The sequence below is a fragment of the Scheffersomyces coipomensis genome (genome assembly GCF_036884675.1).
Source record: "Scheffersomyces coipomensis strain NRRL Y-17651 chromosome Unknown DFJ63scaffold_3, whole genome shotgun sequence".
In the NCBI taxonomy this organism is placed as follows: domain Eukaryota; kingdom Fungi; phylum Ascomycota; class Pichiomycetes; order Serinales; family Debaryomycetaceae; genus Scheffersomyces; species Scheffersomyces coipomensis.
In genome coordinates, this window is record NW_027042894.1 from 1,372,515 (window position 1) to 1,399,252 (window position 26,738).

General features: G+C 31.4%; 16 protein-coding genes across 16 annotated transcripts; 10 read left to right on the forward strand and 6 right to left on the reverse strand. All coding sequences in view use genetic code 12, as the record gives it.

The window, feature by feature from the left end:
• Positions 1 to 50: 50 nt before the first annotated feature.
• Positions 51 to 974, forward strand: DFJ63DRAFT_335011 (mitochondrial 54S ribosomal protein uL29m; the record flags this gene model as incomplete). Its single annotated transcript, XM_064908140.1, has 1 exon — positions 51 to 974. One exon carries the CDS (start codon positions 51 to 53, stop codon positions 972 to 974), a length of 924 nt encoding a protein of 307 aa, XP_064762803.1.
• Positions 975 to 1,097: 123 nt separating this feature from the next.
• On the forward strand, positions 1,098 to 1,748 carry DFJ63DRAFT_120654 (uncharacterized protein). The gene has a single exon (XM_064903298.1). It carries the CDS (start codon positions 1,327 to 1,329, stop codon positions 1,696 to 1,698), a length of 372 nt encoding a protein of 123 aa, XP_064762804.1. The 5' UTR covers positions 1,098 to 1,326; the 3' UTR covers positions 1,699 to 1,748.
• KSR1 (3-dehydrosphinganine reductase) lies at positions 1,748 to 2,919 on the reverse strand. Its single transcript, XM_064903302.1, has one exon. The coding sequence runs from the start codon at positions 2,755 to 2,757 to the stop codon at positions 1,798 to 1,800; it is 960 nt and encodes a 319-aa protein (XP_064762805.1). The 5' UTR covers positions 2,758 to 2,919; the 3' UTR covers positions 1,748 to 1,797.
• Positions 2,920 to 5,713, reverse strand: DFJ63DRAFT_120656 (uncharacterized protein). The gene has a single exon (XM_064903299.1). It carries the CDS (start codon positions 5,446 to 5,448, stop codon positions 3,082 to 3,084), a length of 2,367 nt encoding a protein of 788 aa, XP_064762806.1. The 5' UTR covers positions 5,449 to 5,713; the 3' UTR covers positions 2,920 to 3,081.
• Positions 5,714 to 5,718: 5 nt separating this feature from the next.
• On the reverse strand, positions 5,719 to 6,826 carry MRPL8 (mitochondrial 54S ribosomal protein bL17m). The gene has a single exon (XM_064906958.1). It carries the CDS (start codon positions 6,676 to 6,678, stop codon positions 5,908 to 5,910), a length of 771 nt encoding a protein of 256 aa, XP_064762807.1. The 5' UTR covers positions 6,679 to 6,826; the 3' UTR covers positions 5,719 to 5,907.
• Positions 6,827 to 6,975: 149 nt separating this feature from the next.
• LPD1 (dihydrolipoyl dehydrogenase) lies at positions 6,976 to 8,451 on the reverse strand (the record flags this gene model as incomplete). Its single annotated transcript, XM_064906044.1, has 1 exon — positions 6,976 to 8,451. The coding sequence occupies one exon, from the start codon at positions 8,449 to 8,451 to the stop codon at positions 6,976 to 6,978; it is 1,476 nt and encodes a 491-aa protein (XP_064762808.1).
• Positions 8,452 to 10,272: 1,821 nt separating this feature from the next.
• Positions 10,273 to 12,540, forward strand: DFJ63DRAFT_335017 (serine/threonine protein kinase; the record flags this gene model as incomplete). The annotated part of the gene is made up of 1 exon (XM_064908141.1): positions 10,273 to 12,540. The coding sequence occupies one exon, from the start codon at positions 10,273 to 10,275 to the stop codon at positions 12,538 to 12,540; it is 2,268 nt and encodes a 755-aa protein (XP_064762809.1).
• A 372-nt stretch (positions 12,541 to 12,912) lies between these two features.
• On the forward strand, positions 12,913 to 14,526 carry CDC28 (cyclin-dependent serine/threonine-protein kinase). Its single transcript, XM_064903305.1, has one exon. The coding sequence runs from the start codon at positions 13,286 to 13,288 to the stop codon at positions 14,279 to 14,281; it is 996 nt and encodes a 331-aa protein (XP_064762810.1). The 5' UTR covers positions 12,913 to 13,285; the 3' UTR covers positions 14,282 to 14,526.
• Positions 14,469 to 15,681, reverse strand: DFJ63DRAFT_318574 (uncharacterized protein). Its single transcript, XM_064906959.1, has one exon. The coding sequence runs from the start codon at positions 15,608 to 15,610 to the stop codon at positions 14,546 to 14,548; it is 1,065 nt and encodes a 354-aa protein (XP_064762811.1). The 5' UTR covers positions 15,611 to 15,681; the 3' UTR covers positions 14,469 to 14,545.
• A 439-nt stretch (positions 15,682 to 16,120) lies between these two features.
• DFJ63DRAFT_312798 (uncharacterized protein) lies at positions 16,121 to 16,990 on the forward strand (the record flags this gene model as incomplete). The annotated part of the gene is made up of 1 exon (XM_064906045.1): positions 16,121 to 16,990. The coding sequence occupies one exon, from the start codon at positions 16,121 to 16,123 to the stop codon at positions 16,988 to 16,990; it is 870 nt and encodes a 289-aa protein (XP_064762812.1).
• A 364-nt stretch (positions 16,991 to 17,354) lies between these two features.
• DFJ63DRAFT_286534 (ketoreductase) lies at positions 17,355 to 18,395 on the forward strand (the record flags this gene model as incomplete). The annotated part of the gene is made up of 1 exon (XM_064904982.1): positions 17,355 to 18,395. One exon carries the CDS (start codon positions 17,355 to 17,357, stop codon positions 18,393 to 18,395), a length of 1,041 nt encoding a protein of 346 aa, XP_064762813.1.
• An 18-nt stretch (positions 18,396 to 18,413) lies between these two features.
• Positions 18,414 to 19,963, forward strand: DFJ63DRAFT_120712 (uncharacterized protein). Its single transcript, XM_064903300.1, has one exon. It carries the CDS (start codon positions 18,761 to 18,763, stop codon positions 19,793 to 19,795), a length of 1,035 nt encoding a protein of 344 aa, XP_064762814.1. The 5' UTR covers positions 18,414 to 18,760; the 3' UTR covers positions 19,796 to 19,963.
• Positions 19,964 to 20,002: 39 nt separating this feature from the next.
• DFJ63DRAFT_305018 (TOR complex subunit) lies at positions 20,003 to 21,156 on the forward strand (the record flags this gene model as incomplete). Its single annotated transcript, XM_064905484.1, has 2 exons — positions 20,003 to 20,320; positions 20,381 to 21,156. The coding sequence occupies exons 1-2, from the start codon at positions 20,131 to 20,133 to the stop codon at positions 21,154 to 21,156; spliced, it is 966 nt and encodes a 321-aa protein (XP_064762815.1). The 5' UTR covers positions 20,003 to 20,130.
• A 70-nt stretch (positions 21,157 to 21,226) lies between these two features.
• On the reverse strand, positions 21,227 to 23,230 carry DFJ63DRAFT_335024 (uncharacterized protein; the record flags this gene model as incomplete). The annotated part of the gene is made up of 1 exon (XM_064908142.1): positions 21,227 to 23,230. One exon carries the CDS (start codon positions 23,228 to 23,230, stop codon positions 21,227 to 21,229), a length of 2,004 nt encoding a protein of 667 aa, XP_064762816.1.
• Positions 23,231 to 23,352: 122 nt separating this feature from the next.
• Positions 23,353 to 24,773, forward strand: DFJ63DRAFT_120734 (DnaJ C terminal domain-containing protein). Its single transcript, XM_064903301.1, has one exon. The coding sequence runs from the start codon at positions 23,476 to 23,478 to the stop codon at positions 24,487 to 24,489; it is 1,014 nt and encodes a 337-aa protein (XP_064762817.1). The 5' UTR covers positions 23,353 to 23,475; the 3' UTR covers positions 24,490 to 24,773.
• Positions 24,774 to 25,058: 285 nt separating this feature from the next.
• Positions 25,059 to 26,267, forward strand: DFJ63DRAFT_312804 (uncharacterized protein; the record flags this gene model as incomplete). Its single annotated transcript, XM_064906046.1, has 1 exon — positions 25,059 to 26,267. The coding sequence occupies one exon, from the start codon at positions 25,059 to 25,061 to the stop codon at positions 26,265 to 26,267; it is 1,209 nt and encodes a 402-aa protein (XP_064762818.1).
• Between the last annotated feature and the right edge of the window lie 471 nt (positions 26,268 to 26,738).

Sequence of the window (26,738 nt, forward strand, 5' to 3'; positions counted from 1 at the left end):
TTCAATATAGAAAAGGTAACCTGAATATCCTTAAATATAGTTAGGCCAGGATGAGTTTACGTACGGCAGCAAGAAGATACTTGCTGAGCTCAGTGATAAGAGCCAATATACAAGAAAGTACCATTACAACTGGAAGATCAAAACCATTAAAATTCGGCAATTTAAAGTCAATCAAATTAAGAGAACCAATTGCACCAACCAGGAAAAACTTTGATTTATCAGGAGATCATCCATTATGGCAATTTTTCGCTGATGGGAATGCCTCTGCCACAGCTGATCGTGTTGATACTGAAGTTAATACCGAATCAAGAGAATGGACCTTTGCTGAGTTACGTCGAAAATCATTTGATGATTTACATAAATTATGGTATATAATATTGAAAGAACGTAATGTCTTAGCTAGAGAAGCTTATGTTGCTGAAGGTCCATTTGGAGGTCAAGGAACTACTGCTCATGATTTGGTTGATGCTAAATTGGTTTCAGTTCAAAAAAAGATAAAACAAGTATTATTAGAAAGACAGGTTAGTTATGAAAGAGCTCAAACTTTAGTGGAAAGACAACAACAATATCTTGATGATTTTGCTGAAAGATATATAAATTCCAGTAATGATGATTTATCATTATTTAATGAAAAATTAGTAAGATTACAATATGCCTTTTATGGTATTCATCCCCGTCTTGAAGATTATGATTTATCAAGTGATATTAATGTCAAATTCGTAGAAGGATTAGAATATGTTTCAAAGGTTAAACTTGCAAGATACTTCCAACAAAATCCATCCGAAAAGGAATCATTTGGTGAATTGAATGGAGTAATGGAACAATTACCATTTTTAATCAGAGATGTTTCAGAAGCCATTGAAGAAATTAAACAATTAAGAGAAGCAGGTGAATCAGTTAAATTAGATAAGATTGATGTATTACCATTCCTTAGAAAGGCTCTTGCTTACGTTATTGAAAATGAACAATCTTGAAGTTAGCTAATCAGTAATAGTCTAACGAAACTTAATTTTCATGCATATAGATTTTATAAAATCAATTTCTTTTACAACTGTACATATTTAACAATATCATATTATTTCTCCTTTATTGATTTCAGCCTTTTAAATGTAGTTTAGTAGGTAATTACTTGTAGATTGCTTGGTATATATTGTTATTTGCAACATTGAATTGGGTTATAGAACGACATTAATACGACATTTAAAATGTCGCTATATAAAGGTTGAAATATTTTTACCAATCAGATTCAGTTTGTGTACATCCAAATATCACTAACCATCAACCACCAACAACCAACTACTATCAACAACAATAACAATTACAACAATGGGAGGTAGAATACATGGATTCTTAGGAGGTGTACTCTTAACCTCAGCATTTACATACTATACTGGAGAATATTTCCAAAAAAATGCTACTTTCATATCTCAACAATTAAAAACCAGTGATAATATTATAAATCATAGAATCTTAACTGATAGAGATTTAGTAGCTGAATCGATTCCAAAATCATCTCATAGTAATAAGACCGATCGTATAAGTTTTGTGGAAACTTCAAAAGATATTTGGAATGATGAGATTATAACTATGGTTAATTGGGTATATTCTATAAATTGGTATAGTTGGGGTCTTTCATTAGATAAAAAGGTTAATACTTTGATTGATAGAGTTGTGACTGAAGCTAAAGAGAAGAAGTAAAGATAGAGTATTTAATCATTACTGTATATTAATAACATATATTATTGCATATTTATAACAATCTATAAACATTGTAGTTTATTCATTAAGACGTTGAAGTTAATCTTTTTTTTTTGAATCAGTTGAAGCATCTTTCTTTTCAAAGAAGGCAATGATATCTCTATATACAACCCAATTAGCTAACGGAGCAATAATCAGAAATATAAAACTAATTAAAATTTGAAAAATTGACCAATTTCGAGGTAAAACCCCTAATACAGAGCATCCCAATACCCAACCAATGAAATCAGTAGTAACTGTATCATATCCTTTACTTAATTGATCAAGAATCAATTCAGCACATTCTTCACCTGGAATAGCTACACTTGAGCCTTCAATGGTCTTTGTGATTTCAGGTTTAGTCTTTTGTTCTTCTTCATACCCTTCTGATTGTAAATTTCCAGGAAATACACATGAGATTCTGAAATTATATGGACCTAATTCTTGACGAAGAATGATTGATAAGGATTGTACAGCTGCCTTTAAAGGAGCATATTGAACATAACCTATAAATGGATAAAAACTAACCACAGATGAAAAAAATATAATATGTCTTGATTTGAAATCTTTACGAGCAACTTTTGAATTAGAAGCTAAGATTTGTTTAAAAGCTGTATGAGTAGCATTAACACATGTATTATAGTTAATGGATATCCCAGCTGATATATCATTACCTGTTAAATCTTCAAATAATTTTGGAATTGATGAACCAGCACAACAAAAGATAAAATCAGGATCTAATTTTCGATTAATAATGATTTCTTGCCAGAGTTTAACGGTATCTTCATATTTAGAAACATCACAAGGAAGACAAACCAATTTACAAGTCTTTGAATGACCCACTGTTTGTTTTATCCTAGTAGCTTGGTTTTGTAAATTACGCATAGTTCTAGCTACTAATACCACTGAACAATTTTGAGAATATAATTTAAGAGCTAAATCAGCTCCAACCCCTTGAGATCCACCAATTATAACAGCGACTTTCCCATCTGGTTTGAAATGTGATTTGGAAAAGTACATCTTTCTTGTCTATTCTGTATTATCTGATGTATGAATTGAAAGTGATGATGATGATATATGATAATTTATATTTATATTTACGGTTACCGTAATTAAATTTTGAATTTTTGTTTACGCGCACATCCAAAATTGTTTACTCCTAATGACGATGCTGCAAAAATATATCTCCTTTAACAAACTCTATATAAAGATTTTTATTATAAAGAAAAGTACTGTTCTAGGGCTTAAAAAGGTCATTCCAACTACAATAAAGTGGGTAATATATTCCCTTTTTCTTCGACTTCATATATTAGATTAATAATAAAAAAAAAAACATACAACTATTTAACTTTTTAATTTTTTCTTCTTCCTAGTTGGACTCTCCTGAATCTCATCATCAAAATCCTCAGAACTTGGAACCATAGGATATGCATCAGATAATTTTTGCAAATCTCTTTTCATTGACTTGTCATCAGGTTGACTTATATTTTTCCTTTTTGATAAACCGAAGTCTATCAAATACACCCGTTTTCGGGACTCCGAATATAATATGTTATCTCGTTTTATATCCCCATGAATCATATTATGGTCTTGGTGTATTTTTTTTAAAGCTTTAAATGCTTCCTTATACTTAACTGCATCTTCCACTGTATTTGAATCATCTATATACTCCAACAACAAATAAAACCCCACAAGTTTAGAATCAGTGTTAAAATTACACCAACCGTATTGAAACAAGTATGGTAGATAATTAATTGAATCATCACTTGGGGGTCTATCTGAATCTATTCCTGTTGGCTCATGATTTCTAAGTTTCATATAAGAATCTACCTCTGTTAGGAACATACTGACAATGAATGAATATATCTTATAAAATTCAGTTCTGTCAATAGAACCATTTTCAATATAGTCACATGGGTTATAGACTTTTAAAATCAATGGAGACTTCACTTTACTGCTTGCCTTAATATAATTCACCAATCTAACCTGCAGAAAATATCCACTTCCTGGCTTACTTTTAGGTCTAAATTCTCTAGGATGAATAATAAAATCTTCCTCCAAAAGATCAGGGAAATCAAATCTCATGTTTTCAACCGCTGCATAACATTCGTTTGGAATGGATACAAGTGGATATTCTTCTTTGATATATTTGTTACCAGATTTTTGAAAATTCAGAAATTGTGTGGTGAAGTCCTGTGACATTAAATTAATTTGCCAGTCTCTATAAAGATCTCTGTCGGAATCATCAATCTGTAACTTGTTCATAATCATGTCGACATTTTTCAGACCTTCTTCGCTAACTAGACTCAAATTATGAATCATACTCCCTAATACTAACGCGACTATATTGAAATCACTAGAACTATATTCAAACAACTTGCATTTAAATGCTAATTGAATTTCAAATGACTCGTTAATGAGTCTTGGTGCTGTAGCTTCTTCATCTAGATGAATAAATAACACACAATTGGTATCAAACGCATAAGCAACTCTACTCTTTGTAGTGAGAATTTGAAAAAGTAGTTGATTACAAAATTCGCCCCAGGCTGATTTCTTGGAGTCGGTATGATTATTGTATGTTTCCGAAATCCTGTCAAATTTGATTTGCACTGGTATTTGAAATGTACCATTTTTAGTGAATTTGAATTCAGGAATTACTTTTCCGGTTGTTGAGCTTTGCGAATTGAGAATTATCAGATCACTGGAGCTTTTTATAAGAAATTCTAGGATCGGATTTAGCAAGTAATCTTTGAGCATATAAGACAATTCCTGTTCATTTGTTTTCGATCCTTTAGTGATCTTTATTTCTGTAGAATCAAATTTCTCCAATAGAGCTTTGTCAATCATAATCGAACTATATCGCATTTCAAAATAATGTGTGTCTAATTCTTGAAAATCAGAAGCAATCTGTAGATTATCTTTAAACAACGAACGGAATTTATATTGGTAACTTGGCCCTGATTGAGATTGATCTCTGACCCATGATGATGTATTTTTTGGTGATGATTGATCCGAAACTTTATTTGGAGATGAATCAGGTAGTGATGTTTTATGTTTGCTAGATGTAATTGAAATATTTGGTGATTTTGGTCGTTGAGCTATTAACCTAGTAGACCTACGTAATGGTTTTAAAAAAGTACCAGATTTATGTGAAGACTTAGCAGGCAAATCCTCAGCAGACTCATTAGGCAAAACCTCAGCAGGTTCATTAGCCAAAGCCTCTTTAGTTAAAGACTTTGGTTTTGGTAGAAGCCGAGGACAAGGAGTAGAGAACCAAAACGAGATCTTAAAAAGGTTGATGCATCCTGTGCGTACTAAGTCGAGTACATGCACAGATTCATTTTCATGTTGTTCTCTCAACACATTTCGAAAATCGTCATCTACTCCACCAAAGAAGTATTCGGCTGATTTCATGAGATGAGTGAGATCACCTTGACAATATTCCCCACTAATATATTCTATGTCAAAATCCTTGTAAGGATTTTGAATACTAATAACATGATAATTAAATGACCAAAACACAAGTCTCGTACGGTTTCTTTCAAGTAGAGATAGTTCAATAGTATCCTTCTTGACCTTCCTCCACTCATTATTCCAATCTTCGTAAGTTTCTGCATTGTTAAAGTAATTATAGTTAGCATCATTATATAGTTTATCGATGACAAATCTTGAAGATTTAGCAAGGATATTAAAATCAATAAAGTTTTGCATGATTTATTGATATAATTTAAAGTTTTTTGAATGAAATCAGCACTTTATTTAAATAGAGATATTAGGAGAACTGGTAACGAAAACCTTGTCGGCTTATCAAGGATACTTTGGTCAAGAAATTCATCCATTATTGATTTGGTTGGATCCAATTGGTGTGAGTTTTAAGTGAATTCAATAAGTAATTGAATGTGATGTTATGCATAACAAGTTGCAAATATCATGGGTTGGCTGTGTGCAGGATTTGCCATATAATACTACAATTTAGCATAATATTGTTTAACTATGTAAAATTTAAATTAATGCTATATACAATTAAATGAAGAAATGGAGGTATATAATATATATATATATGTGAAATGAAAGTATGTATGTATGTGCGTGTGTTAGATGATTTGGATGACTTATTTATAGGGTATGTGCATCTGTGTGAAGAAGGATGAAGAATGGATGATTATTTGATTAAGCACTTTCAGTTAAGAAAGGAGATTTTGGTAATTCATAAGTTTCTTGTTTTGAAGGTCTTGGTTCAGTCTTATATTTCTTCGATACTACTACTTTACCAGATAATTCACCACCATAATATTCCAAATTTGATGGTAAATTCTTTAAATTTTCTTTCATTTCATTATCAGTGACGGTATCAGTTTCGGGATCATATTTAAAGAATTCAATCTTACATACTTCAACAGCATTTCTAAATTCTTGTTCACCATTGTTTCTAAATGCTACTAATTTTGAAACATTATGAGCAGTAGTATCATCCAATTTTAATTTTTGTAATTCCAAACGTGCAACAATCTTAGCCACAAACCAGAATTGTAATTCATATGCAGAATCAACTAATTCCAATACAGCCATCGGAGCTTTATCTTCACCTAATCTTGGTTCTAATTTAATTAATCTTGTGAATCCAGCAACTCTTTTAGGATATCTTTTTGATAATTCTTTAATCACTTTCCCTCCAATTTCATTACGATCAGGAGGTTGTAAATAATCAAATGCTTTATTATTTCTGAATTTGAATTCAAAAGAATCATCTTTATTCTTAGAAAGTTCTTTATTAATCTTTAATGATCGTGATAAAAATGATTCAATTTTAGATTGTGATCGTTTAGCTTTGGTTCTGGTAGTTAAGATTGCTTCATGACGAATTAAATTGGCACATAAGTTCTTATCCATCATGTTCACATGACGTGCCACATTGGCATGAAACTTTTGTATTGAAGGCATGATGATTCTATTGATATCTTCTTGACTATCTGTCTTAAACTAAGTTCTTTCAGTTTATACTCTGTTCAACTTTTTCATTTTTGAAAAATTTTGTGACGACATTTATAAAGGTCAGGTGCGGTGTCGCACACAAATATATTTACAAACATTATTTACGAGTATAATAAACAATATCACGACATTTCATACAATTAAAATTCTTTTTCTATAAAAACAAACTAATGTAAACTATATGTATATTTGGGAAAAGTATTATTAAAGATATACTAATAAGGAGGGGGAGGGGGAGGAAGAAGATTAGAAGTTAATGGTTTTATCGAACGTACCTAAGGCAGCTTCTTTGAATGCTTCTGATAAAGTTGGATGAGCATGACAAGTTCTAGCGATATCTTCAGTTGAAGCACCATATTCTAAGGCTAAACCAGCTTCAGCAATCATTTCACCGGCATTTGCTCCAATGATATGAACACCTAATACTCTTTGAGTTTCTTCATCAGCAATGAATTTAACAAAACCATCAGTATCTAAATTAGTTTTAGCTCTTGAATTGGCAATGAATGGGAATTTACCCACTCTATATTTAATACCTTGTTCTTTTAATTGTTCTTCATTAAGACCAACCCAAGCAACTTCAGGATGAGTATACATGACAGATGGAATATTAGCATAATTAACATGACCATGACCATGTTTAATATATTCAGCAGCAGCAATACCTTCTTCTTCAGCTTTATGGGCTAACATTGGACCAAAAGTAACATCACCAATAACTCTAATATGATCATGTTTGGATCTATATTGATCATCAATGATTAATCTTCCTTTATTATCAGCTTCTAACCCAGCAGCTTCTAAGTTTAATCCTTCAGTATATGGTCTTCTACCAATAGCAACTAATAAAACATCAGCTTCTAAATCTTCCTTTTTACCTGATTTAACATCTTCAACTTCAATTTTAACTACTTCACCATCTCTAACTCCAGAAACAACCTTCGTACCTAATTTGAATTTTAATCCTTGTTTGGCTAATAATTTTTGAGTAGTTTTGGCAACTTCAGCATCCATACCAGCACCAATAGCACCTTGGAATTCAATGACAGTAACTTCGGTACCTATTCTTGAATATACAGAAGCCATTTCTAAACCAATGATACCACCACCAATGATGGATAATCTTTTTGGAATTTCTTTTAATGATAAAATACCAGTTGAACTAACAATTCTTTCTTCATCGATTTGAATACCAGGGAAAGGAGTTGGTTCAGAACCAGTAGCAACGATGAAATGATCAGCTTCGATTTCTTGAGGTTCAGATCCATCGATTGGTTTTACACTTACATTTTTAGAATCAATAAATGAACCTTCACCTTTAATATAAGTGACTTTATTTTTTTTAAATAACATTTCAATACCTCCAGTTAAAGTCTTAACAGCTTTATCTTTAGCACCCATTAATTTATCAAAATCAACAGTAACATCACCATTAATAGCAATACCTCTATGATCAGAATCATGTTTAATAGTATGATATAAATGAGAATTATTTAAAAGGGATTTAGATGGAATACAACCAACATTAAGACAAGTACCACCTAAGGCTCCTCTTTTTTCAATACAAGCGGTATTGAAACCTAATTGAGCAGCCTTAATGGCAGCAACATAACCACCTGGTCCTCCACCAATGACTACAACATCATATTTTGTAGAAGCAAATCTGACAAATTGATGTAAAGTTTTGACGGATTGAATTGATTTAGATGAAGTTCTTAACATTATGACTAGTAGGAGTAGTAGCTGAACTATTCAATTGGGGATTGATGAAGTATACCTTTGAAAGTATATAGATAAGATCAATTGAAGGAACTATATGATAATTGGGTGAATATCGTTTAGTAATTTTGATGGATTTATTTTTTTTCCAAACAGAGCACTGAAGAGAATGAGACCGGGGCCAATTAAAATTTGTTGACTTTGTTCCCGTTACTGCCCTTTTTTTAAGTGGTAGTTGTATGCAGGATCTATAATTAACTTTTCGCACAATAAAATCCGAGAGATTTATATAGTGTTATCAAGAATGAATGAATGAATGAATATAACAACAATAAGAGGATGGGGGATACTATTTATATAGTTAATAGGATAACGGAGATATAACCTACATCTATGAATGGTGACTAAACCCGTTGTCATCATATATAAATATAAAAGTAGAAGGAATATATGGAATGAACCATTCATCTCCATTGAATGACTATTAATCAGATTCAAACTCCGGGTTAATTATGAGAGGTAACCTATATAATTTATAATCAAAAAGGATTAAATAATGTAACCAGGATATGAATCAGTTGAATGACATGGCGTGTACATTATATATCATGTCATGTAAAATAATGAAGTATAATGAAATGGTATCATTTAATTTATATCTAATCCATTCATTCAATTGATTCCTAAATTCTACGGGGAGGGAGATTACTAATTTGGTAGCACCCCGAGACTGAAAATCAACACGTGCACAAGTTCACATGACATCTCACATGACTGAAAATCATTCTTCATTCTAAATTTAGCATAATAAAGCCTAAAGTAAACAAACCCACACAAATAAATTTTAGGTTTAGTTGGATTAACAAGAAAACTTAACTTTACATATAAGACACTAAATTGAATAGTGTTATGTGGTAACAACAGTATTATTAAATGAGGCAAGCAAGAAAATTTTAATTTCATCTGATTATTATTCTTAATAACATGATTTTATCATAACAACCATATGAATGAATGGGTACTGTACTATTGTTTAGTAATATAAGCATAATTTAATGAGGTATTTTTTCATTTAATCTATGTATTTCTTCACCACCTTAGCTATATAAGTTTCACCGACATTGAATACTATAAACCACCCATATAATGCCATGCCATGCCATGCCATACCATAGTACCATACTATAATCTATCTTTAAAAATTGAACCAAACAAAAAATTCCCTCAATAAGCCTCTTTAAATTTTTATCCATAGTTAACTCTCCTGTATACAAGCTCAACCTTAAAATAAAAATAAAAACTTTTTTTTTTTTTTTTGATTGCAAACAGAAAAATCATCATCATCAAAATTTATAAATTCTAAAATTCATCTTATTAATCATTCATCATCCATCATCCATCATCTTCATCCATCAATATATCTATCGAACCATCCATCCATCCAACTACCTACCTACCATCCAACATCACTCAGTTTGTGTGTCCCCCAACCCTTTCTTGAACCAAGAGTTTATCGCTATTATTATCCAAGCTTTTGTACACTTTAAACATTTTTTTTTTTTTTGGTTTTGCTAAATTTTTGAACTCGTTGTTGTGTTTGCTTTAAACGGTTTCTTAACAAGTGGCAACATCATCAATCATCAATCGTCTCAAGTAGTTCACTTATATACTCTTCATCCCCATCGTTTTGATAACGGATCACATTATCATATTCGATCAAGTCAGGTTTTCCATATCTTTGATTTTTTAACCTTATTTTTTTTTTGGTTGGGGTATATATCCTTGTTTACGTCATATAATTAAACGAATTAGTAATTTCAACAAATGGTGGAATCAAAATCAAAGAAGACATTCACGAAATTAGGGAAGTTGTTTGGGGTCCTGTCATCAAATGTTCAAGTCAATCAACAATCAGACCATATCAAACATAATCATCCTCAATCACCTTCTTCTCATGAGGGATTATCTTCTCCTTCCTTACTTTCTTCACCATCTCCACCGATTTCAAATTTAATCATTCATGATAATGTTAAAACCATCACTAGTAATGATCAGAAATCAACAAATAAACCGGAATCAACCTTTGATGATGATAAAATACTATCTCAAGAAAATGATGATTTATTATTACCATTACCTGATCATACCATTAATAATAATAACAATACTCATACAGTATCAACAGCTAATACCACTACTTCTTCATCGCCAAAATTATCCGATTCAAGATCAAATACTCCTACAAATCTTCATCCTGTAAGTTCAACCACAACATCTCCATTATCATTAGTTTCATCCAAAGACTTTAATCATCCTCATAAACCATCAACCGCTACTACGTCTAATGAAAATGTTGATCATTCAAATGGTATTCATAAAATTCAACAACCTCAACCTTATCATAGTCTTTCTCCATCAAATTTAAGTAAATTAAATGGTGGTGGTGGTAATACTTCCTCTGCAAATTCGAAAAATTCAGTATCAAGATCTTCTTCAACTAATTTACCTCGAAAACATGCCAATACAGTATCAGCCCATACCAATAATACTAATGGTCATCATGGTCCAAATGGTAGATCTAATTCAGTTTCAAGAGCTTCTTCAACGAAAGTACAATCGGGTCATGGTATAACTAGTGCTCATCCTTCTAATATTAGTATGACAAATCTTACAACTCCAATCTCATCTCCAACTCCAAGTAGTATGGGAGGAACTGTTCAAGCTCCAAGATTTAGAATCCTTGAGAATGGAAATCATGAACATAATTTAAAATCTGCTAAACGTCAAGAGAAATTATCTAATATGTTGAAAGATCTCCTTGGTGCAAAGAAATTAAGAGATGAAGCTAAAAGTGCTGTTCCTGGTAATCTTCAGAATCTTGTCCAATTACATCAACAACAACAAGGAATCGTGGCCAATAATCATAATAATAAGGATAAACCTCCTACATTATTGAATTCTTTAGTGACTCATATTAAAAATAATACCAATCCTTATGATGGTACCCCTAATCAACAAACCAATAAAGATTTAAGAACAGATGGAGAGATTAATATTAATTCACCTTTATCAATCGTTAATTTGAAAACTTCCCCTGAAGGAGAGAAACCTACCATACCGAGTGTAACTCCTCATGCTCAACCTACTGATGGTAGATCATTCGTGGAGAAATATGGTAGATGTCAAGAAGTTATTGGTCGTGGTGCATTTGGAGTGGTTCGAGTGTCGCATAAGAAAGTATTAACGAAAACCAGTTCAAATGATACCATTGTCAGTAAAAACAACAACAATATGGCGATTAATGAAGAAGGTGATTATGAGATTTTATATGCTGTGAAGGAATTCAAACGGAAATCAAATGAATCAGATAAGAAATATACTCATCGACTCACGGCTGAATTCTGTATTTCATCATGTTTAAAAAACATTAATATCATTGATACTCTTGATCTTTTAAAAGATGCCAAGGGAGATTATTGTGAAGTTATGGAATTTTGTTCGGGAGGTGATTTATATACGTTGATTATTGCTCTGGGGAAATTAGAATATGCTGAGGCCGATTGTTTCTTTAAACAATTAATCAGAGGAGTTAATTATATTCATGATATGGGAGTAAGTCATCGAGATTTAAAACCAGAAAATCTTTTACTTACTCAAAATGGGATTTTAAAAATCACTGATTTTGGAAATAGTGAATGTTTTAAAATGGCATGGGAAGATGATATTCAATTAAGTGAAGGTATTTGTGGTTCATCTCCTTATATTGCTCCTGAAGAATTCACGCAATATAATTTTGATCCAAGAGGAGTGGATATTTGGTCATGTGGAGTTATTTATATGGCTATGCGTACTGGTAGACAATTATGGAAATTAGCTGATCCTAAAAAGGATGAATTCTTTGAAGAATATTTATTAAAGAGAAAGGATTTAACAGGTTATGAACCAATTGAAAATTTAAAAAGAGCAAGATGTCGTAATGTAATTTATTCAATCTTAGATCCCAAACCAGAAAGAAGAATTACCGGTAAACAAATTTTAAATAGTGAATGGGGGAGAGAAATTAAAGTTTGTGAAGCTGGTGAAGGTCATTAATTCAAATAGAGAGAGAGAGAGAGACTTAGTTTATGTTTATGTTTATTTATGATAATATAGGTTTAACGGTATCGTGTAATTATAATTGTAGATGAAAAGACGCGTTCAACATGGTGTTATAAATATTAGTTGTGTGTTGTTTTGCAACCCTTCTTGATAGATCTTGGCACCTTTTGAACAAGATAATAGAAGGTCCAAGTGTTTACCTCTCACGTTTAGTTAACTTACACAATGATATCATCATACCTAGTATAACTATGACTCCTTCCAATGTTCCATTCCATTTAGAATCCTCCCTTCCCTCTCATCCTCCCCTCCTTCATTCTTCCTTTGTAAAATTTCATATACAGTCGCCTTGTTCTCTTTTTTTTTGGATTGTTCCATTTTGGGATTTCAGTGACAAAAAAATAAAAATAAAAATTTTGACGATTTTGGATGTTTTGATTTCAACCAAACAATAACTGTCAATCCAAATCTCCATTTCATCATCATTCCAAGTTTCATCAGATCATTTACACTATACTTGATCGTATCGTATCCCATCATCCATCAACTACGTACATCAGATCATCATCATTATTTGATAGTGTTTATCTCATTTGATCTATCTCATTTACACGCCTCACTCACCCCTGACACGTATTATCGTTGATAGAATCATAAATAAATTATCCAGCATCCAAAATTTCATCATCTCATAGAATAAAAAGCATATAATCATCATCATTATCACATCTACATCATCATGGTTGAATTAACTGATTTCCAACGTCAAGAAAAAGTAGGAGAAGGTACTTATGGTGTGGTCTATAAAGCCTTAGATACAAGACATAATAATCGAGTGGTTGCTCTTAAAAAGATTCGATTAGAATCTGAAGATGAAGGTGTACCATCAACTGCTATAAGAGAAATCTCTCTTTTAAAAGAAATGAAAGATGATAATATAGTAAGACTTTATGATATAATACATTCTGATTCTCATAAATTATATCTTGTATTTGAATTTTTAGATTTAGATTTAAAAAAATATATGGAATCAATTCCTCAAGGAGTTGGTTTAGGGGCTAATATGGTTAAAAGATTTATGAATCAATTAGTTAAAGGTATTAAACATTGTCATAGTCATCGTGTATTACATCGAGATTTAAAACCTCAAAATTTATTAATTAATAAAGAAGGTAATTTAAAATTAGCTGATTTTGGTTTAGCAAGAGCATTTGGTGTTCCATTAAGAGCTTATACTCATGAAGTTGTAACATTATGGTATAGAGCTCCTGAGATTTTATTAGGAGGGAAACAATATTCAACTGGAGTTGATATGTGGTCAGTGGGATGTATATTTGCTGAAATGTGTAATAGAAAGCCATTATTTCCAGGAGATTCTGAAATTGATGAAATTTTTAGAATTTTTAGAATTTTAGGTACTCCAACTGAAGAAATTTGGCCTGATGTTAATTATTTACCTGATTTTAAATCAACCTTTCCAAAATGGTCTAAAAAGGATTTAGCCGATTTTGTTCCAAGTTTAGATTCTGATGGTATTGATTTATTAGAACAAATGTTAGTTTATGATCCAAGTGGTAGAATTAGTGCTAAGAGAGCTTTAATTCATCCATATTTCCAAGAAGATGAACTGGAAAATACAACTCCAAGTACAGTAGCATCTAATCCTGCTGGTCTTGCTGTTGGTGGTGGTGGTGATAATTATGATAATTATCCTAGATCAGTAAACATGGGTTAATCAGTGTTGTGCCTTTATTCAATTTATTTTAGTTTATCCTTTTATTTTTATCCTTTACTTTTTTAAGTTTCACTTCTTCTATTTTTTATATTTGATTAGTTCATTCTTATATATATATAATTTCATCGTTAAATACATAATTGTGGTTTTTTTTTTATTATTATGATAAATTTTTTGTATATTATATTATGGGAACCGTATATAAATAAATAAATTAAGAATTAAGAATTAGTTAAATGAGATATGAGAAATAAATAAATATTATTAAAAGCCGTAAATTACTAAAATGCAAAGTAAAATTGAAAAAAATATGATATAAGTGAATTGAATTTCGTTAGGTTGTTGTTTGTTATTATGATTAATGGTTGTAGTTTCAGTTGTTGTTTGGAATGGGTTAGATACTTTTGAATCTGGTGGTGTTGAGCTTATGCCTGAGTTTTCTACTTTCATGACGGAGGTTGAGGTTGGGATATTGTGGAATACTAATGATTTATTCATGATTGGTTCTGATTTGAATTTGATGGGTCTACCATTATACTTGCCTATCAGTCTTCGTTTAGGCCTTGGTGATAAGGTTAATCGATTATAGATTTGTAAATCATTGTCATTCAAAGTTGATTGAATTATACTTGATGTAATGATATCTTTATTCACTTTCGATAAACTTGATTTATTCGATATGGATGGAGTAGCTGGTTTATATATTTGAGAATTAATAAACTTTATCCTATTATTTAACTCATTACTTTTGGTGATTAAGCCGTTTAAATAATCGAAATCAAGTTTATTCTGAGATTTAAGTACTTCAACATCATGATCCATTAATTCAAATTTTGATGATACACCCTGATGGATATTAATCAAGGTTGATAAAACTTTCCTAAGTTGATACTTATCATCATCATCGTCTTCTTCTCCCTCTCCCTCATCTTCAAGATCAGTACCTTCATCAAATTTAATTTCTTCATGTCGAATATCAGAATATAACTTATCATCAAAAGTCAATACATTATCATTATCATGAGGTTGAAGTTTGCCCATTTCATGATGATCAATATCCAAGATCGAAGGAGAACTGAAATATCGTTTATGTAATTGAGTTGATTCCATTAATGAAGCAGTATCATCATAATCATCAATATCAAGTTCATCATCTTCACTTTGAGAAATGATTGAATTCCGATGATTCATCATCTCATGTTTGACTTGTAAGAACTCTCCTATATGATCATGAGTAATAGTAGATCTATTCGAACTGACAGGTATCAGCTGGTATGATGATGAAACTGGTGGTGGTGGGGATGGTACATGGATGTTAGGCTTTGACATGTGAAGGTTCTAGAATTTAGACCTGCTGCTAAAAAAAAAAAGACCAACAAAAAAGAGGGTGGTGATCACTATAATTACCACACCAAAAGCTTGTTAAACCGTGAAAAAATGGGAGTAAAGCGTGGTTGGTATGCTTGGTATGTGCTAGGATATACTTTTGACTTAGTACAAGTTGGGTTTGGTATAACTATCAGTTGATGAAACAACTTCTAAAGGGTAAATTGAAATCGGTTGGGTGTTAAAAATTTCAAAAATATCTGAAAAAAGAGATCATTTAAATTTTTGTTATTGAATTGAGAATGGTACACGACTTTGATTGCCTAATTAGGAAGTCTTATTAAAACCTGTAAACCACAGCAAAAGTTTACAGATTATACTTGTAAAATCTGTAAACTTCAATAATTTACAGTTTGGTCTATTTTTTCCTCTGTCTGTTATGGAAAAAAATATATATATAAATACCATTATATAACAAATATCTACTATCTTCAATATCATATAACTTATACTATGTCAGATTCTGCAGGCTCAGGATCTGGAAATGGATCAGGTGCTGGAGGAGGTAATGGTGATAGTGGAAGTGGAAATGGCTATTACAACAACGGATATAATGATTCATATTACCTGAATAACAACTATAGAGGTTCTTATAGAGGTGGTTCAAGAGGTGGATACAGAGGTAGAGGAGGTTATGACGGGTATAATAATTCATATAACTCATATCGAGGCGCTAGTAGAGGTGGATATCGTGGTGGTCATTATTCGGGTGGCGGAGGTAGAAATACTTCAACTTATATTGGATCTGGAAGTAGAACTGAAAATGATAAAGGTGATACCAATGATGAAGAAGTGAATACTGATAATCCTCATTCTGCTGCTGCTGCTCCAAATGGCGATGATTATAATAATAACTATGATGATGGGTATTCCTATAATGATTCTTATAGAGGTGGAGGATATCGTGGTAATAATTATCGTGGAAGTGGTAGAGGTAGAGGAGGATATCGTGGAGGATATCATAATCATAATTCAAGTCATCATGATACATATAGTGTGGATAGTAATTCTTCAAGTGGTACACCAGTTCATACTCGAGATAGAATTCATAATCCAAGTGAATCAAGTCCATCTACTAAACCATCAACAAGAGGATTTAATAATCCTTGGATTGGGATATTACAAATCGATTCTGAAAAAGTTCAAGATACTTTAGAATCAAATTATAATGATCTTACCAATGTTAATAAAGAAATATTAGAACTTCAAAAATCAAGAATAAAATTAGAAAATTCAATGGTATATCTGGAAAATCAATTAGAAAGAGAAGCTTTGAATGTACAGTTAACCAATGAGAAGTTAGAAGAATATACTTATTTGTGAATGAATAAGTCAATCAAATGGGAAAGACTCCTATTCGTTGATATATCGTTACAACTGCATTCATTGACATACTCAACCCACCATTACTGATACACATCAACAATCAACTATTTTTGTAATTCTAATTCTGTATATAGGAACCATGTAATATTATAACAACTTAATTCATTTAAACATATAGATATCTATAATATCAATGTAGTTGTTTGAGTAGTATATCCTACATGGTAGTGCTTTCTTTCTTTGGTGGGGTTTCCAGCTCCAACGCGTTGTTCCAAAGGGAAAAAAAGGGCAATTTGTTGAAAAACTTTCAAACTCTTCATACTTTGCTATTAACTACTAACTAATTTAAACTATTCCCATTATGTCATTAAATCAATTGATATCTTCAATCAAAGATTGTGATGTTTCACAATTCTTGATTTATGGGGTCTTATTAGTGGGTGTATTTAAAGTTACCTTTTTAACTTTAAACACCGCATCATTACTTTTTGATTTATTCATTTTACCATCAGTTAATTATAAGAAATATGGTGCTAAACAAGGTAATTGGGCTGTGGTTACAGGTGCATCTGATGGAATTGGTAAAGAATATGCCTTACAATTGGCTTCCAAGGGGTTAAATATTGTTTTAATTTCAAGAACTCAATCTAAATTAGAATTAATTGCTACTGATATTGAAACTAAATATAAAGTTGAAACTAAAATCATTGCCTTTGATGTTTCAACTGATGAATCCACCAATTATGACCGTATTGCTGAAACTATTAAAGATTTACCTGTCACTATCTTGATTAATAATGTAGGACAATCCCATTCAATTCCAGTTCCATTCTTAGAAACTGAAGATAAAGAATTAAGAGATATTATTACCATTAACAATACTGCTACATTGAAAATCACTCAAGTTGTAGCTCCAATAATTGCTTCAACTGTTGCTAAACAATCTAAAAAGATTAGAGGTTTGATTTTAACTATGGGATCATTTGGTGGATTATTACCAACTCCATATTTAGCTACTTATTCTGGTTCAAAAGCTTTCTTACAAGCATGGTCATCTGCTTTAGCTGGAGAATTAAAACCTCAAGGTATTGATGTTGAATTGATTATTTCTTATTTGGTTACATCTGCCATGTCTAAGATTAGAAGAACTTCATTATTGATTCCAAATCCAAAACAATTTGTTAAAGCAACTTTAAATGGAGTTGGTCGTCGTAATGGTGCTCAAGAAAGATATGCTACCAATACTCCATATTGGACTCATGCCTTTATGCATTTTGGTATTGAACAAGCTGTTGGTGTCTATTCTAAACTTGCCAATACCCTTAATTATGATATGCATAAAAGTATTCGTACGAGAGCATTAAAGAAAGCTGCCCGTTTAGCTGCTGAAAAGAAAGATTAGTTAGTTTAGTTAGTTAGTTCATAGGGTTGAATCCATAGTCTATAGGTTCTAATAATAATTACTGTCTTAAGACTATACTTGATTTTACAGTCACGTGCGTGGAAAATTCTAGAAGTATCGCGAAATTTCCTGATTTTGAAACTTTTCGATGGAAACGGTTTAAACAGATAAAGATAGAATCATCCAAGATAGCAACCACATATCATTCATTTATTTATTTATTTGTATTTAGTTATAGAATTTTTTCAACCCATATATAGTATCATTTACCAAATATCAATTGATATATATTTGCTAATCTTTTCAGATAGTTTTCATTCTTAACTTTCAATCGCATATATCTAACTTATTACAGATAATATATAATGGTCAAAGAAAAGAAACTTTATGATATATTAGGTGTATCACCTACAGCTGATGAAAATGAAATTAAAAAAGGTTATAGAAAAGCAGCTTTGAAATATCATCCTGATAAACCTACTGGTAATACTGAGAAATTCAAAGAAGTCTCAGAAGCATTTGATATTTTATCAGATTCAAATAAAAGACAAGTGTATGATGATTATGGATTAGAAGCTGCTAGAGGTAATGCTCCTGCTGGTGGTAATCCTTTCGAAGGAGCAGGTGGTGGTCATCCATTTGGTGGTCAAGGTGGTGGATTCCACAGTGGTGGATTCTCCAATGCTGATGCATTCAATATATTCTCTCAAATGGGAGGATTTGGTATGAATGATGGTTTTGGTGGAAATGGTGGGTTTGGAGGTGGTGCCAGTCCATTTGGTAATGGTGGATTTGGTGGTAGTAGTGGATATGGTGGAGGTATGCCAGGTGGGTTCGGTGGAAGTCAATTCCAACAACAACAAAGTCGTCGTAAACCAGAAACTATTACAAAGCCATTACCTGTATCATTAGAAGATTTATATAATGGAAACCTTAAAAAGATAAGGTTAACCACTACTGGACGTGGAGGTGCCAAAGAAAGTGAAGTGGTTGAAATACAACTTAAACCAGGTTGGAAAGCAGGTACAAAACTTACATTTGATAATGTAGGTGATTATCAAGAAGATGCTGGAGCAAGACAAAGTATACAATTTGTTTTAGAAGAAAAACCTCATCCAACATTTAAAAGAGAAGGTGATAATTTAAAAATGGAATTACCTTTAACTTTCAGAGAAGCATTATGTGGATTTGATCGTGAAATAACAACTATAGATGGTAGAAAACTTCCATATTCAAGATCAACTCCAGTCCAACCAAATTCTTCAACTACATACCCAGGTTTAGGTATGCCAATTAGTAAACAACCAGGTTCAAGAGGTGATTTAGAAATTGTATTCAAGATCAATTTCCCAACTTCTTTAACTCAAGAGCAAAAATTATTTATCATGCAAAACTTTTAAGTTTAAAAAAGCCAGCCTTTTCCCATAATTAATAATTCAAAACCAAAAAAAAAATCACTTTAATGAGTTTAATAGATATGCATTTCCATTTCCAATCCCATTCACACGGTTTTATTTACAATTAGTTTGTATATATAGTTATATATATCGTCATTTTATACATAGTTTAACCAAATAATAGAGAAATAGTTAAATTTTTTAAGTATGCGTAGAATTCGGTGTGCGATACCGAAAATGAAGAAAAGATCAAAATTGACCACAAGAGAAATATCAAGAAACCCATTTCCCATCAAACCTCCAATCCATCAAATTCAAAGTACAATTATATCCCCATCATGTCAGTCATATTAGCATCAGCAGGATATGATCATACCATACGGTTTTGGGATGCATTGACAGGAGTCTGTTCTCGTACCATTCAACATACCGATTCTCAAGTTAATCGATTAGAAATAACATCAGATAAACGATTCTTAGCAGCGGCAGGGAATTTATACGTCAGATTGTATGATATACGACAAGCTGGTAGTACGGGGAATGCCACTGCTCAAGCTTCTGCTACCAACAATGGATCCACCAATGGAGCTACTCATACCACTAATAATGGTAGTAATAATGGTACAAATAGTAATAATAATAATAACAATCCAGCCATGACATTTGAAGGTCATACAAATAATGTCACATCATTAGCATTTCAAGTGGAAAATAAATGGATGGTAACATCTCTGGAAGATGGTACTGTCAAAGTATGGGATGTTCGTGCTCCATCAGTTCAAAGATCTTATAAACATCATTCACCTGTAAATGAAGTGGTAATCCATCCAAATCAAGGTGAATTAATAAGTTGTGATCAAGATGGAAATATTAGAATCTGGGATTTAGGTGAAAATCAATGTACTCATCATTTAATTCCTGAAGATGATGTCCCTTTAAATTCATTATCAGTAGCAAGTGATGGTTCAATGTTAGTGGCAGGAAATAATAAAGGGAATTGTTACGTTTGGAAAATGCAAAGTCAAAGAGATATAACTTCTTTAACTCCAGTTACAAAATTTAGATCTCATCTGAAATATATTACTAGAGTTTTACTCCTGACTGATATTAAACATCTTGCAACTTGTTCTGCTGATCATACCGCAAGAATATGGTCAACCGAAAATAATTTTAATCTAGAAACAACTTTACAAGGTCATCAAAGATGGGTATGGGATTGTGCTTTTAGTGCTGATAGTGCATATTTAGTAACTGCTTGTTCTGATCATTATGTTAGATTATGGGATTTATCAAATAGTGAAACCGTAAGACAATATAATGGTCATCATAAAGGTGCAGTATGTGTAGCATTAAATGATGTTTAAACGATGGAAAATCTTACTTCTGTATTTATATATATGTATATTATAGCAAAAAAAAATATTAATCTACAAATTATTGAATTTCTTGTAAAGACTTACTTTTAAGATCTTTCACATTCTTGAATAAATCAATTCGACTTCCATTAGCAAGATTGATCTTGATTTTAACTTGATCATTACCCTTATGAAAATAAATTTTATGATCAACTTCACCATATTGAAATAATTGCTTTAATGAACATGAAAAGGTTTCATCACTAAATGATTTTGTTTTCCAGACCAATGGATTTGAAGCAAGATTATTAATGGTTTTTAATTGATATATAGCATTAGTCAATTCTTCGACTGTTTTTTTAGAATATTTTAAATAACTATCAATAGCTTGCAAATAAAAACATAATGCACATCTAATAAGTGTATTAATTAAATCAATCCCATTTAACCAATCGGATAATAAATCAGGCACATTTGAAGGTTCCCCATCATAATATAAAGCAACTAAAACATTCATAATAGCATGACCAATATCAACATATAATGAATTACAAACTTTCATTTGACCTGAAATATCAGAAGGAATAGAAGCAAGAAATTTCTTTCTTAATTCGAATTTTAAATGTAAACATCTAAAACCAATGGTTTTAGATTCTGATTCTGGCATAAAATGAGATACATCAAAACTATCAATATATAAATTTAATGGAAAACAATATCCTGGAATTATGTTATAACTAACCAATTTATCAATGATTTGTTTGAATAATACTGCTCGTTTGGAATTCATAGTGTAAAAATGTGCTTTATCTAAATATAATGCAGTTAATCCTTCTGTTGTAATTGGCTTATCTCTTAAAGTTTCAAGTAATGGGATCATTATTTCTTTAAGTTGTTCGATATTTTCAATTTCAACATCATCATCATCACAAGTTATAATCATAGCTAGTAATAATTTATGCCATAATTCACATTCTTTAAATTTCTCGATATTAATCTCATGTTGACAACTTTGACATGTTATAGGAAGTAAATCAGGAAGAATTGCATCAAAACAGTTGGACATATTCATAGTATGAATTATAGTTTCACATTTTGGACAAATATAGGCAAAGAAATAATCAATAATTTTTGAACATAAATTACATTTGCAGTCAAAGAAAAATCTTCTTTTTAAATCCAATTTTCTAATTTCTTGAGGGAAATTTGTAAAACAATAATTAGTCTTTAATTCAACGCCTTTGGTTAGAACTCTGGTAGTAATCAATTGAAGAGTTTTATCATCGTCACAAGCTATTAAAACTGTATTGGGTTTACAGCTATGATTAATTAATGAAAAGGTAGGATCAAAACTAATACCAATAGGTTCTTGAAGTCTATTATTTAAAACATTAAAATTGACCGCACAAATACTAGCCAAGTTAAATAAATCTTCCTTTAATTTGACAAATATAATAGTAATACGATCATTAACTGGAATTATTGAAAGTATAGTTAAGGCTAATTCTTCACAACTATCTAATAAATGATTACTTTCCTTCTGTGCTCTAATTTCTGAGTTATGACTTGTTAAATTATGAACTTGAAATCTATAAGATTCTGATATTAAACAATTCAGAAGTACTCTAATCAAGAGAATGAAGAATTCATCAACAGGTAACTTTGAATCAGGGTATTTAAGTTTAAATATGGCCAATATCAAGCTTTCGAAGTTATGGGATAAAAGTGATTGATTGATTATACTTTGTTTCAAGTTCTTATCCTGATTCTTTTCAATATAATTTGATTGATCACTTGATTCAAACTTGTATACTCTTGAAATAGGTAAAAACTCAACTAATACTCCATGAGCAGAAATGCCTCTCAAACATGTGATTCCTCTCTTCATTGGTATATTTTTGGTATTAGAAACATGAAGTCTTCCATCTGATTCAATCGTGTCATAAAATTTGGCAACAGCTTCATCATCTGTTTTTTGCTTTAAGTAAGCCTGAAGTTTAGACCAAAACTGAGAAACAACACCTTCAGACAGATTGATTACTGACTGAGATTGATTGAGCTTCACAAGGGTCTCAGTCAGCATTGTTGGGGATGATTTACTGAAAGGAAGCTTATTTGCAACAGATTTATTGCCAGCGTTAATTCTCCTCCTTTTTTAAGTGATTTGTTGTTGTTTTTTACTGTTTAGATTTTTTTTTGCAGTTTTTACATTATGTTTTGGTGTGGTAGCGCTAGACATTTATTTAAAGAAAAAAATGAGGAACGGGATGATAGATTTATTTTTAGAACAACTACTTATCTACGTCGAAAGTTTGAATACAAGAGAAGATGGTTAAAGAAACAGTATTATATGAGATTTTAGGAGTTGAATGCGATGCAAGTGTTGATGAAATTAGTGATGCTGCCATTGATGGTTTTCAGAAATACCACCCTGATAAGAAAAATGGTAATCTTGTCAAATTTCAACAAGTTCAAGAAGCAAAAGCTATTTTAACTAATATAAAGTATAGGGGCAACTATGATAAATTCGGCTACCAAGGAACTTTGGATTGTATTCTTAATTTTAAAAAACTTAAATTAGAAGAAAAGAAAAAAGAAAAAGCCAATGGAAATGGAAATGGAAATAGTAGTACTAATGAAGATAATCGTAACAATCAAAGTCGAAGCTCTACGGCTAATAGTGATACTAGCACTAATGGAGATTACCACAAGAACCAAGGTAGTAGTTCAAGAACCAATGGAAAAAGAAGCTCTGCTGAAAATTTATTGAAAATAAATAAGCCAGGTCATAAGAATGAAAGAGCTAAGAGTCCTGAGATATATATGGACATAACCGTCACTTTGGGGCACTTATATCAAGGATATAGAACTTTGAAACTTACTAGGAAAGGCAAAAATTCTCAAAAAGATCAATATGAATGTAAAGTAGTCCTTAAACCAGGTATAACTAGTGGGGAAATAGTTACTGTAAAGGATGCTGGTGATTACTTGGAAGCTACAAATCTGTATCAATCAATAAATTTTAAAATCACAATTGCACCCCACAAAGATTATAGAAAACAAGGATTTGATGTAATTAGAGTGGTTGGTATAAGTTTTCAACAATCTTTATGTGGATTTGAAATTAATATAAAGGATCTTGAAGGTGCTACCATTCCCATAAATATTCTACAACCAATTGAGCCAGGTTATGAAAAAACATATTATGGGAAAGGTTTGATAAAACTTAATGGTGCAAGAGGTGATTTAAAGGTAATTTTTGATATAAACTATCCTAAATCCTTAACTACGAGACAAAGAACTGCTTTAAATAGATGGTTTGAAGATTATTATACTGATTGAACTTTAATTGGCCTTGTCTGGTAATATTTATATTTGTATAATCTTTTACTAAATTAATTGATCATTATACTGATTCTCTCTTTACATGTAGGGGCTTTTGGGTGTTAGATCAGATTTATGAACCAATTGGCACAAGAGGTAATATAAGTTAACATTAGATAAGTAGAATTCGCAAATTTTCTATAAATATAATAAAGGGGGTTTCTATTTGAACTATGATACTACAAAGAAAAGCTAAAAGAAGAGGTTAGTCCTAAAATTAAAATGCAATTGACATTGTATACAACTCTGATCTTGATTATTTATCATGTCGATAGATATATTCAACTCTTAATAGTCAAACGAAATGATTGGCATAGACCATACCGTACTAAAAATAGATTACTTCAATTTTTTTCCAATATATTTTTGGTTTCGCAAAAGTTCTATAAATAGAATCTATGTCGTGTTAGGGGGAAATAAATTCGAGATGATTTAAATTCATTATTTTCGTAAGGCGTTTGTTATTTAAAACTATTTTTGATTAAATTTACTCTATACTTTAGATAAACAGAGTAAGCCCAGTCAATATGCCTAGGGATACAAAGCTTTATGATGTATTAGGGGTAAAGCCTGGTGCTACAATGGAAGAGATTGATGATGCATATACAGAAGCTAAGAGAGTGTACCATCCCGATAAGAAGACAGGGAGTAATGAGAAATTCTATGCTGCCAAAGATACCTATGATGTTTTATCAAATGCCGGGAGAAGACTGCAATACGATGATCGCGGGTTTGAGTACCTAGGTTTCACTTGGGAACCTTTTCAAAGAACTAATTCAACATCGTCAACAAATAGTGGAAATAGCATTCCTATTAATCGTACTACAAGTTCTTCAAGTACTAATTCCCAATCAAACAATCCACCAAACTTCACTAGAAATGATAGCACTAGTTCCCAAAATGCCAATAATAATCATAACACTTATTCCAATGGCAATGCACCTTATAAAAACGGTAACAATAACAGTACCACTAATTATAACCAAAGAACCAATCAAGAATGGCTTAGCAGTAGTTATAAGGCTAATAACTTCAACGGAACTCCCAATAGTCCCAATTTTGTTGAAGATGAAGAGCTGAAAGTCTTTTTGAGAATTGAAAACAATAATTCTAAAGCTTCCCAAGATAGTAACAATGACGACAGATCTGTAACAACTTCAGTAAATGGGACTAAAAAGGAACCTAAGATGGAAACAGTGGTGAATATTAGAGTGACTTTAGAAAACTTGTTAGAAGGGTTTAAGATTGTACCTATGCAGATAAAAAATGAGTATGGAGACCAAGTAAGACTGTCAGTAAGAGTTCCTCTTCAAGGAAATGCAAAATCGGGAGATGTAGTGAAGGTAGAAGGTTGTGGTCATTATATAAAGACTTCCGGTACCAATCAGACCATATTATTTAGATTAAAAGTACAGGAACATGAAAGATTTACCAGAAATGAAAATAATCTATGTAATTTGATTTTAAAGCAGAAGATAAGATTATCGTTTAAACAATCAATAATTGGATTCACCGTTTCATTTATAAGTCTTGATGGGACTATAGTGAGTATTGATAAACTGCAGCCACTTTTGAATGGTCAGAAAATGATTGTTAAAAACCATGGATTACCACAGAAAAATGCAACAGACCATAATGGTACAGTTGAAGTTGCTTTTGCGGTCGAATATCCTAACTTAGATGAATTTCAAAAGAAGGAGCTTGCTAAGAAGCTTGACAAACTTGGTATTAGATAAGTATAGGTTCTTCCATTCAAAATTGGTGCTAATTCATTAGAGTTGTGTATAAAGTCACTTGGTGTGTATTGTTCATTTAATTCTTTACTAAATTGGTGATTTTTTTTCTTTCTCGGGGGTTTGCTAATCATATGCCTCCTAATTAATATATGGCATTGGAAAGTATGTCCAATAAGATGAACTACCTAAACTGGTGGTTAGTTGAATTTAGCTGTAATTCAGATTAAACGTTTATATAAAATTATATAACATATTTAAAGCGTTATAGGAGATTGATATCCTGCTAATAGGAGCCAGTGCTAGTTTTTTTGCAACTGAGCCTCCTATCTAACGGATTAAACGGTTATCATAATCCTAATATCAATATTAATAATAATAACTATAATCTACATTAAAGTATTTCAATAGAACTAGGCTGTGTAGACAGTAGAACCTCTAATAATTAGAATTATTTTAAACATGGGGTTACTT